At 35.4% G+C, this 14,730-nt stretch overlaps 1 protein-coding gene across 1 annotated transcript in view; it reads left to right on the forward strand.

The window, feature by feature from the left end:
* The window catches only part of Rat1 (5'-3' exoribonuclease 2 Rat1), a 217,567-nt gene that overhangs the window by 10,511 nt on the left and 192,326 nt on the right, over nucleotides 1-14,730 (forward strand). Inside the window, exons 4-10 of the mRNA XM_069815987.1 lie at nucleotides 3,081-3,254; nucleotides 5,622-5,784; nucleotides 6,453-6,611; nucleotides 9,041-9,354; nucleotides 10,767-10,973; nucleotides 12,201-12,350; nucleotides 13,819-14,037. Coding sequence (XP_069672088.1) covers nucleotides 3,081-3,254; nucleotides 5,622-5,784; nucleotides 6,453-6,611; nucleotides 9,041-9,354; nucleotides 10,767-10,973; nucleotides 12,201-12,350; nucleotides 13,819-14,037 — 1,386 coding nt within the window. The remainder of the gene's footprint in view (nucleotides 1-3,080; nucleotides 3,255-5,621; nucleotides 5,785-6,452; nucleotides 6,612-9,040; nucleotides 9,355-10,766; nucleotides 10,974-12,200; nucleotides 12,351-13,818; nucleotides 14,038-14,730) is intronic.

Here is a 14,730-nt window from a genome sequence, read left to right on the forward strand (position 1 = left end):
TGATACATAATTTTATAATATAATTTATTATATCTGAAATATAAAAAAATATTATTACTACTAGTTTTTCATTGAGAAATAAGGAAAAGCTGTTAACTTGAATTTATTTGAAGCAAAGCGTTACTGGATTATGCAATAAGGTAGGCGATGTTTGGTTCCTGTGTCTCAACTCTATACTCAATTATTATCTTAGCGTATGCTCGATTACACTAACCTCTAGCGCTTGAAAGTGGAACTAAATGCTGGTGCACAGAGAAACAAAACACAGGAAAATTCGCTCAGTGTCCATTCTTTATAATCCCTATTCACTGGAGTTACGTCCTGGCATGGCGCATGCGCTAGCAGAACTTCCCGAGTGCTTCGTTGCATTGGTTGAAGATGGACGCTCCTATTCTAGCTCCCGCCGCGTGTGAAGTGCGATCAGTGATAAAGTTTTTGAATGCACAGGGCATAGCACTGATTGAAATTTATCATCAGCTGTGCTAGGACTATGGGCCTAACATCATGAGTAAGCAGATGGTGCGTTGCTCCACAAGGTCGTCTGTGATGATGGTTGGCCTCCCACTGCGCTCCTAATCATGCACATTTTGGCATCCTGCTGAAAATTGTCTACAGCAGCAATGCACCATCTGCTTGCTCATGACGTTAGGCCCATAGATCTGGCACAGCTGACGATAAATTTCAATCGGCGCTATGCCCTATACATTCAAATATTTTATCACTGATCGCACTTCACATGTGGTGGGAGCTGGAATAGGAGCATCCATCTTCAACCAATGCAATGAAGCTACTGAGAGCACTCGGGAAATTCCGCCAGCGCATGCGCCATGCCAGAATATTACTCTGTCACATACATGCAGTCGCTTTGCGCAACATATGGCTTGCTAGCTGTGGGACGAGTGGGAAAATTACTTTATGGACGCGCCTCGTAGAATTTGAACATAATGACTGGAATAATTATTGCAGTATCCTTTGCTTTTAATTTTCCCATAACTATGGAAATGATTTATACATTTCTATAAATTCTAATAAAAATGTGTGAGAATAGTTCCTGAAATCTGTATTCTCATGACTTGCCACCATTTCGCTACAGAGAAATGCTTAAAACGAAACAATGACGAAATATCGATGACATGCTTGCAGTATCTTTTGTTTCTATGTTAACTTTTTGTTCTACGAAATTTGGGAGTGCTCCAGTCGGAAAAATTCAAACATTTGCTCAACTGTGGAGACTTACCTCCAGGACGAAAGTCTTAATACTTTTCGCCATACACGAGGGTATTTGCCTGTGAATTTAGGTTTGTACAGACTTACTTCCAGGCAGGGGCGATTTCTGAGGACATGCTATGCTTGCTGCGCAAGCCCAATATTTTCGTAGAATGTGTATTTCTCAAAATGGGATTACGTACATTAAAATTTATTTTGATTTTTGGAATACTGTATAGGCGTAATACCATCCGCAGGTTGCACACCGCAAGTATCGCAATGTTTGCTCGTTTCTCGGAGCTACAGGAAAGACGTAGAAATAGCGAGAATATGATGCGTGCGCAAGTGCCTTCCTCGTTAGTCCGTCCTAGGCGCACATACTTCTGTTATGTGTTGTTTGAAGCTCTGGTCCGAGAGCTACACCAACGACTATTTAACGTTACACAGAGCAGTATTGACAGCGGGAATGTGCTGTGATTTGCGAGTGCAATGTAATTATATGAGTGGAATGCATGTATTATTAATTCTTAAACATTAATTTGAAGTATTGCAATGAGTTTGGAATTGTGTGTTATTGAAACCTTATTATTAAATCCATTTTCCCGAAGGACTATTCAACAGAAGACAGACATTATAGAGAATATGTGTGCTCGTTCAGTGCAGCTCAATACAACAATATGCATTGGTTGGCAGGGTCGAAAAAACTAAATAAACTGTTTTGTTGGCCATGTTTGTTATATTATATCGAACCTCTACATCTGATAAGCGAATATGATCCATGACTCATAATGATTTCATAATTATAAAATAAATTATTTATGTGGGTCTGATTATTTTTATTAATTATGAATTATTATATCCCCTATGAATAAAAGAGCAAGCCTAACTTTCGTGACTAGCATTCGCCCCTGCTTCCAGGTATGTCTTTGTATGTATGAGTTCCTTAACACTCTTTCATGGTAACCACTTTCCAGGAGACCTTAATGTAAATCATTACTTTCTTTGTCAGATTATAATCATTGTGCTGTAATGGTGAGTAACATCTGCTATTGATTCATGCTCCAAGGCTTTACAAGGTTTGAATCCCACTTAAAAGATTTTCTAGTTGGCTTCTTCTAAGGCAGTGATGGGGAAACAGCCTCTCTCAAAGGCTTAGCTTCTTCCGCTACCTTAGTTATTGTTGTATGTAGGTAGTCATGCTGACTGTTCTGTTTACAGTACGAGTTTCCCATCCCTGTTATAAGGTTTTCACCATTTGTGAGGCATATGTCAGGTAGTGCTATGATGATTCCTCGGACTCATCTCGCCAAAATATAATCTCGCTATCACCAATTTCACTGACACTATATAATTGCATAGTTGATAAAGCATCATTAAATAACCGTTTACAAATATGCAATTGGAAGTGATATTAATTAAAATCATAAATAAGTTGTTAATTTGTCAGTATATGTGCATGTTCTCTTGTAACACTGATCCTTTCAATATTTTCTTGATAAAATATTACATTTTCACTGTGACATATGAGGCTATCAAATGCAAAACTCGCCTTATCCAGGTAAAGTGATTTGTCAGAAAACAGGAAAAATCGTTATGGATATGGACAGTTTTGCATTTGATAGTAGTTTTCTGAGTTCTATGGAAGAGGAATTAGACAAGATTTGCATAAACCGACTATATCAGTAGATAGAGAGCTGCAAGAAGTACAACATCCCAAATGTAACTCATTTTTGTTAAATTTTGGATAAGGCGAGTTTTGTACTTGATAGCCTCATATATGTCACCAAAAGTAGCAGTAAGGCGAGTTTTGTACTTGATAGCCTCATATATGTCACCAAAAGTAGCAGCTTAATGGAATATTAATTATTTTTCAGGCACCTCGGGCAAAGATGAACCAGCAACGTTCCCGCCGATTTCGAGCATCTAAGGAGACAGTTGAAAAAATTCAAGAGATTTCAAGAATTCGTTCAGAATTGGCAGCAAAGGGATGTCATTTGCCACCAGAAAAACCAAAAGAAAGCCACTTTGACAGCAATTGTATTACTCCTGTAAGTTTCAGACTTATAATAATAATTATAAAAGTACTAAAGATGGTGGAGGTTAGGGTAGGTATAAGCATTTTCAGTCTGAATGGGCTATTGTGCTCATCTCTTCAACATCTAAAGGATTCTGAAATCGTAATGAGTTTTAGAAGTTTACTTACTGTATATTCCCTTTCATTGTTATTTAACTTAAATTTGTGATATAAAGCAGCTTGTATCTTCTTAGGTGTAATGAATTATATTTATAGTTGCATGTAAGTTTTTTCTCTTCAAGTCCAGAAATTCTACATTTGGGATTTTCTTCACAAGGTCTTATTTTGTTTATCACCTTTACTTCTTAACTTTGCTCTAGAATAGGCCTGTGCCATTAGAGAAGTCCTGGAAAACAGAGTGGGTTTGGAATTAAAGGGATTACATTAGCTACTTGTTTATGTGGATGACGTGAATATGTTAGGAGAAAATCCACAAACTATTAGGGCAAACACGGGAATTTTACTTGAAGTAAGCAATGAGATAGATTTGGAAGTAAGTTCCGAAAAGACTGAGTGTATATGATTATGTCTCATGATCAGAACGTAATACGAAATGGAAATATAAAAATTTATAAATTTATCCTTTAAAACGTGTAAAAATAGAAATATCTTGAAGGAACAGTAACAAAATATAAATGATATTCGAGAGGAAATTAAACGCAGAATAAATATGGGAAATGTGTGTTATTATTCGGTTGAGAAGCTTTTGTCATCTATTCTGCTTTAAAAAAAAAAACTGAAAGTTGGAATTTATAAAACGGTTATATTATCAGTTCTGTATAGTTGTGAAACTTGGACTCTCACTTTGAGAGAGGAACAGAGGTTAAGGGTGTTTGAGAATAAGGTGCTTAGGAAGATATGTGGCTGATAGGGATGAAGTTACAGGAGAATGGAGAAAGTTATACAGTACAGAACTGCACGCACTGTATTCTTCACCTAACATAATTAGGAACATTAAATCCAGACGTTTGAGATGGGCAGGGCATATAGGTGTATGGGTGAATCCAGAAATGCATATAGAGTGTCAGTTGGGAGGCGGGAGGGAGGATGATATTAAAATTAATTTGAGATAGCGCGATATGATGGTAGGGACTGGACTAATCTTGCTCAGGATAGGGACCAATGGTGGACTTATGTGAGGACAGCAATGAACCTCCGGGTTCTCTAAAAGCCATTTGTAAGTAAGTCTTATTTTGTTCCTATTCTTGTACGTTACACTGACAGTGTTTTTGAGCCAGTAGTTGCTACTACTTCGAAATGTTTCAGTAGCTATGTTACAAACTTCTAGTGATGGTAGAGCGTGTCAGAAGTAACAATTTTTGTCATGAGGAACCTATTTCTGAGGTAGTGAGTACAGTTTAGAGGCTAGAATGCCATGTAATAATATATAATAATTATAATTGCCAGAACAGAGAGAATATCATCGAAATGATAGCCCTCCAAATCTTGGATTTAAAATATCGGCATCCTAATCAATTCAAATGAACAAAAAAAGAAAATGTAAATTAATGTTAAAAAAATACATAATGAAATTTCAAAAAAGAATATTCTGCAAGAAGATTTGGTAGCTATCAAAACGATAAAAATTTATTGAAAATAAATAATATACATTGAATATTATAAAGATGAATAGAGATGGTGATTGATGATGTTCAATGAAAATTTTAAAATGGTTGATGCAATTGTTTGAAGATCTTATCAGGAATCTTTAATTTTCTGAGGATCTTCAGTGTAAATTTGGGAATTGTTCTTCACGCACCAAACATAAGTCCAATGACATTCCAATCTTGAATATTATATTTATGACTGAGATCATCACAGCATGGAAGGTAAATAGCGTGTTTTTTTCATGTACCTGCTTTGGTTGATCCTCATTAATTTCGAACCTTACAGTGGGGTCAAGAATGAGACCAGTTTTTTTTTGTCTCGGTTAATTATTATGATGTCAGCACGCCGTGTAGATTCTTCCGTAGAAAGACATTGAACTTCCTCATATACTTCGTATTCACCATGTTCCCTTTGAACTTCCACATATACTTCGTATTCACCATGTTCCCTTAATATGTTAGCAGTTATTGAGTGGACTGTGTTATATTTGTCAATTAGCAGTAATTCGCCCTGAGGGCAGAAACCTAGCACGTGGGGTAATGTTTCATGCTCATTGCATCTCCTGCAATGGGTATTGCTAAGGCTTCTACTGGGTTACAACAGTTCCAACAGACCACGGCCTTTTAGCCTGAATAACACCAATCTCAATCCACCAGTCCCAATCTGTTTTCAAATTACTCTGTAACTAATATTGGAAATAATGTCAATTCTTAATTTTATTTGATCTCCATAGGGAACCCCTTTCATGGCTCGGCTGTCTGCTTGTTTGCATTATTATGTTCATGATCGAATGAACAATGATCCAGCATGGAAAGGAATAAAAGTGATCTTGTCAGATGCTAATGTGCCTGGAGAAGGAGAACACAAGATCATGGACTATATTCGAAGGCAGAGAGGTAAGTAAAAAGGAGCTGGAAAAGAAATGATGACAATACTGATATATTTATTTACATTAATTATGTTTTGCATTGTCTTATAATCCACAAGAGCTGAGTTCTAATTTTTGTGGATTAAATGTGTACAGTAATGGCGTTGCTTGTTTAATGGCAGCAGACAAATGTTCATAATGAACATTCTTGTCAGTCGTCATCATCATCACTCAGGATTTTGTCAGAAATATTATCCTTACAGTTTAGACCTTGTCCCATCAGATTACTACCTCTTTGCACATCTAAATGTAACCATCTACAAGAATTCCTCTCATTTGATGCATAGAATATTCCCTCTAACGATTTCTTATAGTTGTAATCCTGGAAAAGTTGGTGCAGTGTAATAATTTCCAGTCATGATTACAATTATGGAGAATTGGTGGAAGGATGGGAAGGAAAGCGAGATTGAGTCTGAGGAAGCCTACGTCAACACATTGTGTTGCCACAAATTTCACTTGAACTCGCTAAAATTAGAACTCATATTCCTAGATTGGAAAACTGATGTTCCAGTCATTTGGCTATTGCACGTCATTAGCATAATACAGTACTTCGTATAGATTGTCACACTTTGAAGTTTGATTAAATAACTTCTCTATAATTTATGTATTCATATTAAGTTTGCTTTTTTTTTTCAGCACAACCTGACCATGATCCAAACACTCAGCATTGCCTTTGTGGTGCAGACGCTGATTTGATCATGTTAGGACTTGCAACACATGAACCCAATTTTACCATTATTCGAGAAGAATTCAAACCAAACAAACCAAAACCATGTGACATATGTGGGCAAATGGGTAAGTATTATAATGAATAAGATAATTAATTTTTATAAATCCATTTTTTAGCCATACATAAGATATTTCTAAAATATAAGTACTAATTTCAAATTAATTGAATGGCTATTATGGAAATACTTGGTATACAGTGAAACATCTATTATTCTCCTTGTTTAATCTTCTCAGATTCATCATTCAGTTGGTATTGCTTTAGAAAAATTTCCATAACATTATACAATGTTAAATTATATCACATCCAGAGATGCCAACCTATCAAATAGATCATCAGTAATCACATAGTGCTCATGTGCATGCCTCCCCTTCTGGAAAAGTCAAATGTAAAACATATTGGGCTGTGTATTATTATTATAATTATTATTATTATTATTATTATTATTATTATTATAATTATAATTATTATCATCATCATCATCATCATCATCACCACCATCACCATCACCACAAAATATTACGCTGACAGCAGAAGTAACCGCCATGATCTCAGGCCATGGAAAAACCAAGGCATACCTGCACCGTTTCGGGATCAAAGACGACTCAACGTGTTCATGCCTTCAAGATGCACAAACAGTAGATCACCTGATATACTCGTGTGTCAAGTTGAATAAACAAAGGGATATTCTGAAGCAGGGAATATATAGAAATCAAGATAGATGGCCAGTGTCACATGAGAAACTATTGTTAAAACACTATAAGGGATTCAGAAACTTTGTTCAATCAATAGATTTCACATCACTGTAAATATTGTAAATAGTGAAAAAAACTACTCTACTTAAAATTAGTATTAGTATTAGTATTCAGTAGTAGTAGTAGTTAGATATTATGTTAAAATAATTATAAGCAATTCACCACCTTTATTAAGTCAATAGACTTCATGGCAGTGTATTATATTGTAAATAGTGAAAGCAGTACTCCAGTTAAAATAGTATTAGTATTAATAATTTTAAATAATTCATAAACTGTATTCAGTCAGCTGACTTTACATCCTTGTAAATATTGTAAATAGTTTACTATTAGTTTTTGTTTTAAGTTCCGACAGAATGTAAAAACAGTGTAGCAACAAATGTGTGTAGTATTACATTACTGCAATGGAGCATACTGAATGAAAAGGGGATTCATATAAAAAAAAAATCATCATCATCATCATCATAAGTTACCTGTCACTTCTACACAAAAAAGAGCTTTGTGGCATGTTCTACATCTATGTAGAAGGAGCTTTTCTACAAATTTATTCTTCATACTCTTCCTTAAGATGTCATCTAGATCTTCTAGATCAAAAGTGATTGCAGTATTGATGTGTTTAATGTAGGCTTTTTCTTACAACATTGAAAACTTTCCACGTGAGAGTTACTATGAGGCACACTTAGTACTGCAATCACAACTTTACTTTATGATTTATACTTTACTTATCCAGTTTCATGTAACACAACTTTTGGCCCAATTTTAATCTATTCTAGGTACATTCATAATGTACAGTATTCAGAAAAAGTATAGCATTGGTAAGCTGTAGATTTCTCTTTGGGCCTGTCATGTTCAACTTCATTAGCCAGATTTATGAAACTTTGAATGAAATATTCTAGAGGTGAATATGAAACATTTTTCTGTGAGAAATATCTGCGACTCTTGTATGCTTAAGAATTTCAGTCTCAGTTAGAATTTTTCAGTGTTACATGAAACTGGATAAGTAAAGTATAAATCATAAAGTAAAGTTGTGATTGCAGTACTAAGTGTGCCTCATAGTAACTCTCATGTGGAAAGTTTTAAAAGTGCCTTGTCAGTATATTTACATATACCATAGAATGCAGTAACTTATAAAGGCTTCGTGAGTTTGTATTTCATTCAATGGCTATGATGCAGCCAAGACATGGTACAAAACTACATTGTTTTTTTAATCAATGCATGCTATAAGTGAATAATAAAAATGTCAGTAGGTAGTAAACACATACCATAAAAGAAAAGGTCGTAACTATAATTAATATTCTTTTTAATGATAAAAGACTAGGTTAGGTCTTGTTCCGATAAAAAAATATCTGTAAGTGTTGCAGGGCAATTGTTGCTTTTTAACAGAAGCAAATACAATGTCTATTGACATAAGTGAAATCGATATAAAAAAGCAGTTGAGGTTTTTTATAATGTCAGTCTATGTTCAACACAATGTGTACATTATCAGGCACTGACATAATTGTGAGAGATTTCTGTTGAAGAGAGATATTTGCATTAATAATAATTTCTTACTGTTTCTCTTGTCTATAAAAATTGAGCTGCGTAGATGAATACTGATAACACAATTGTTTCACTAGATAAAAATGTCTATATAATACAGTACATACTAAATATCTTCATTGATTTTTTTTCCTTAAGATTTACATATTTGCATGAAGGGAATAAAAAACTGTATGTTAATGTTATTGTCTTCTGATTATTTACAGGTCATGAAATGAAAGACTGCATTGGAATTGAAAGGGAGTTGTGTGGTGCAAATGACGAAGTGCAACCTGCTTTTTCTGCTGAAGTAGAGTTCATATTTGTCCGTCTGAATATTCTTCGGGAGTACCTAGAGAGAGAACTGGAGATGCCCAATCTCCCATTTAAATATGATTTCGAACGGGCTGTAGATGACTGGGTTTTCATGTGTTTCTTTGTTGGAAACGATTTTCTGCCTCATCTTCCATCCTTAGAAATCAGAGAAGGGGCCATTGATAGACTTGTAAATCTGTACAAGAAAACTGTGTATAAAACTGGGGTAAGTGAAATAAGTAGTGAAGGACAGAATCAAATAATTTTAAGAATCAAATAATCTGTTCTCGAAGTATATTAAGAATCAAAACATTTATTCGAATAAAAGTTTTCGAATACTTTCATCATTTTGATTACTCAACTTGGTTATTATTAAGTATGATGAAGGATGGATAGAACAGAGAAAAAATTCTCTCCGACACCGGGACTCGAACCCAGGTTTTCAGCTCTACGTTCTGATGCTTTATCCACTAAACCACACCGAACTCCACTTCCGATGCCTGATCGAATCCCCTCAGTTTCAGTAGGCCACCAAAGAAAAAGCTGAGGGTAGGGTAGGGTAGGGTAGTATCATTAAACCATACTGAATTCCAGTTCCGATGCCTGATCGAATCCCCTCAGTTTCAGTAGGCCACCAAAGAAAAAGCTGAGAGTAGGGTAGGGTAGGGTAGTATCATTAAACCACACCGAACTCCAGTTCCGATGTCTGATCGAATCCCCTCAGTTTCAGTAGGCCACCAAAGAAAAAGCTGAGGGTAGGGTAGGGTAGTATCATTAAACCACACCGAATTCCAGTTCCAATGCCTGATCGAATCCCCTCAGTTTCAGTAGGCCACCAAAGAAAAAGCTGAGGGTAGGGTAGGGTAGTATCATTAAACCACATCGAATTCCAGTTCCGATGTCTAATCGAATCCCCTCAGTTTCAGTAGGCCACCAAAGAAAAAGCTGAGGGTAGGGTAGGGTAGGGTAGTATCATTAAACCACACCGAATTCCAGTTCCGATGTCTAATCGAATCCCCTCAGTTTCAGTAGGCCACCAAAGAAAAAGCTGAGGGTAGGGTAGGGTAGTATCATTAAACCACACCGAATTCCAGTTCCGATGCCTGATCGAATCCCCTCAGTTTCAGTAGGCCACCAAAGAAAAAGCTGAGGGTAGGGTAGGGTAGTATCATTAAACCACACTGAATTCCAGTTCTGATGCCTGATCGAATCCCCTCAGTTTCAATAGACAACCAAAGAAAAAGCTGAGGGTAGGGTAGGCTAGGGTAGGGTAATTACCCCTGTAAGATGAGGTCTATATAAGAAATCAAGCCAACTGACAAATCTTAGCAACAAAAATTACCAATTGAGATCCTATAGTGCATTAACAAAAACCAAGATTGTTTGAGTCATGTTATGTTTTCTGATAATGCAACTTTATATTTATCTGGGAAAGTTGACAGTCACTCTGAAAGTTACTCTGTTTTCTCAAAGAATTAATTTATCTTGCTGGATGAATTTAAACTACTGGTCAAAATAATTTATATATTGATTAACAATTTGTATTGTGGTGTTTACGAGTACTGTAGGTATCAGAGAGGTGCCTGCTCTTGAGTCATGAAAAGTCATTATCTGAATAACTGAATTTTATTTCCATAGGGTTTCTTGACTGACAGTGGCAATGTGAACCTTGATCGTGTCCAGCTAATCATGGCAGACTTAGGTGATGTGGAAGATGAAATTTTCAAGAAGAGACAACAGAATGAAATTGCATTCAAGGAAAGGGAGAAAGCCAAAAAGAGACGCACAAAGATGTTAAATCAGTGGCAACCAGCCTGGGTACCAAAGGGACAGTTTTCTCCCCAAGTAAGTAATTGTTATTAAGTGAGAGTAAACAGTTCAGTTACCGAATTACCACTTTTTGTTACCAAAATACATATTTTAACTTCGAGAGAAATATCAGTTCCTATATATTGCATTTCAAATGTTTCCGGTATGAAGGCATAACAAGTGAAATTTAAAGTTGTTTATTCTGGAAAACTTGAAAACAAATGTCCTTTATTCAAAATAAACAACATCATGGTCAATACATTTCTCCCAACAATGTGGTAGGTGGTTAGTTGTACACTTGTGTGGTTCTAATCATTTTACTTTATACCGTAAAGGTGAAACATAACCATTTTTCCTTCTATTAGCACTTATGCTAGTGGATTATAGTGATCTTCTGGTGTCAGGTTGAATTTTCTTTTGCCAACTTTGTTTCTAATTTCGGTATTGACAAATACTACAACTGGCAGTTACTTTCTAACCATTATGTTGTTCTTTCTAACTGTTATTTTGATAGCATCGTTTACCTCCAAAGAAGCTACCAACATTCATGAAACGAAAGTTACTAGTGAGTGATATTTGAAATTTGAGCATGATTAAAAATTAGTAGTATTAATAAATAGTCGATTTACAAGCAAAACACATTAAGTAAAAAATATTACTTCTGAGAAAAAGGCGTATATAATGTACTTAATGTATGTGTATAAACTTATAATTGCAAAATTAAATACACATAAAGAAAAACAACTTACTAAAAATAATATTTTGAGTAACAGTTTAACAAAACTGTATACTGTAAGCTTTCAAAACGCCTTTTTCTCAGAGGTAATATTCTTTACTAAATGTGTTTTGCTTGTAAGCCAATGAAAAAAATACAATAATGATTAGTAAAGATACAGTATACATTTTAAAGTGGTATTGGGTTTTTGGAGTTCGTGCTAATTGTTTCATGTGCTCAAACAAAATAGATTTTTAGGTTAGGTGTCATGAATCATAAATTGTTTAGTCAAATTGCCAAACAAAATACATTTTGCTGTCAGATCAATAAATAATAATAATAATTATTATTTCATTACATAACATTATAATTCTACCTGCTCTTGTGATATCTGCTTACAGTTGGCAACTTTGAAAAGAGGCCATGTCGGCTTTTTAGGAACTAATCTAACCCCACTACAGTTCATTTTACTCATTAATGCGTACCCTGCTGCTTGGCAGCAGTTGTCTCTTAACTAGGGGCTTTTTTTAAGTATAGTTTTCTCATAGCCTTTAGGCCAGAAAGTAAATCCTGTGCAAAATCCAAGGCAAGAGGCATATCTCATGCGGAAGGAAGGAATGCATCATAGCAGTCGAGTGGAGCAACAACTGATGGGGAACAATCCTAGTCAAGCCTTAAGCTCAATGCTGAGACCAGAGGTAAGTACCATGAATGCACCACTTTTCTAAGTAAACAACGTGGATGAAAAAATACATGTTTTTATGGTCTATTCAGTTGAACACAATTATATCAATATGGAAACTGATTGCAAAACCTTTCACACTCTACAACTAATAAAAGCAACTACAAATAAAAAATCTACAGTGGACGCTATTTCCTAGCACACCATTTACATCAAATCAAAATATTTTGCTAAGAGTCTGTCCATCCATAAACCACAAAAGAAGTAAATTAAAATAATCAGTACCAGTTGCAGAAAACACAGCTCTGCAGTATATATTGAGTACACTCCAACTACTAGCAACAGTCATCTATAATGAACACCGATCAAAATACCCCTCATTTATCATGAAAAACAAGAACTAAACAGACTACAGTGGACTGTAGTGGACTTTATGTTGTCAACAAACAGCTGGATACATTAAGAAGATTAATTGATTGATTGATTTTGCTAAGGGTAGAACATACTATTATTAGTTTTAAAATTTTAAGATAGTGTTTTTTTTAATTGGTTTATTTTACAATGTTTTATCAACTGTGATGGTTATCTAGGATCTGAGTGAAATGAAGGTGATAATGCCAGTAAAATGAGACCATGGTCCAGCGCCGAAAGTTATCCAGCATTTGCTCATAATGGGTTGAGGAAAAACCTTAGGGAAAAAACCTCAACCAGGTAACTTGTCTGAACCAGGATTTGAACCCGGGCCCGCTTGTTTCAAGGTCAGACATGCTGTTACTCCACAGTGGTGAACTAATTTATGTTAATTCACAATTTTGAAGTAGAGAGATCGTATCTGCAGCTGTTGGTTTGTTTAGTTGATTATTTAACAACACTGTATCAACTACTAAGTTATTATTTAGCTTTGATGATATTGATGATAGCGAGATGGTATTTGGCGAAATGAGGCCGAGGATTCGCCATAGATCACCTGACATTCGCCTTATGGTTAGGGAAAACCTTGGAAAAAATCCAACCAAATAATCAGCCCAAATGGGAATCAAACCCGCACCCGAGTTTAACTCTGGATCAGCAGACAAGTGCCTTAGCCGACTGAGCTATGCTGGTGGCTGCCACTGTTGTGAAGACTAATCTGTATATGGTTTGAAGAAAGGGATCCATATTCTTTTTTTTAATTCTACTTTTTGTTAAACTTGTAATTAATAAAGAGCTCTTTAGAATTCTTATTGTGTATGTTCAGTTGAGCAGTATCCATGAAAATATTTAGAGCTGACATCAACATCTGAGGCTTCAAGATAAAACATGATGATGGTAATGAAAATGATACATTGTTTCCATGAATCCATTTAATTCTACAACTTTTATCTCAATAATACTATTAACTTAAAGTTTCTAAACCTGTCGAGTGACAATCCATTATGCATTTACAACTTTATCAAATTTTCTTATATGAATATCCTTGAAAAAATTAAATATTTGTTTTCTAGAATGAGGGACGTGGAGAGAAAAGAAAGTCAGACCAGATGGATAAAGATTCTGATGAAGAAGAAGAGACTCATGACGAAGTTCGATTATGGGAAGATGGCTTCAAAGACAGATACTACGAATCTAAGTTTGATGTTGCTCCAGACAACATTGAATTTAGACACAGAGTTGCATTTCAGTATGTTCGAGGCCTCTGTTGGGTGCTGAGATACTATTACCAGGTAAGACTTTAATCCACTCATATTGATTTCTCTAAGACGTATGTGCAGTTACAGTGATGTTCTGGGGCATAATTTTTTTTTCTGAACTGTACAGTGAATAAAATTTGAGTGCAAAACTGAACTGTTTCACCATACAGAGAAACCCTGATAATACATGCCCATTTGTTATGCTATCCCGCATTATATGCTCTTTTCGTCCAGCCCCATGACATCCCTATATAAAACCATGTAAGATCTACCACTTAATATGCTCATCATCCCGTTTAATACACTCTTTCATCTGCTGAAAATTCTAAAATATTGTACTTTAAAGGATACTGAGAAAATTTTCCTGGACTTCTACATTTACTGCTAGTGCCCGCATATTCAAGGATTTGTAGGAGTCTGTTTGGTGAATACAATGGAATGGAATATGACCCTAGAGCACTTGCAAGACTACTGTATTTAGAGCCTGTCTTCCTTGTTGGTTTTAAATCGCATTGTCAGTGAAGACTTGAGAAGAAGAAGTGGAAGCGGTAGACATTCCAAATTCTTCTTGCAACAAAGCCCTTGCTGTGATTTGTAGATTCGTTAATGTTTCTAGTAGTCAAATTACTGATGTCACTTCCGATTTAATTCGTGTGGAAAATGCGGTTTATTTATAGAACTGGATCAAGTGCAAGACAGAAAACAATTTTGTACTTTTTAAATAAA

This window comes from Periplaneta americana, chromosome 17 (genome assembly GCF_040183065.1).
Source record: "Periplaneta americana isolate PAMFEO1 chromosome 17, P.americana_PAMFEO1_priV1, whole genome shotgun sequence".
In the NCBI taxonomy this organism is placed as follows: domain Eukaryota; kingdom Metazoa; phylum Arthropoda; class Insecta; order Blattodea; family Blattidae; genus Periplaneta; species Periplaneta americana.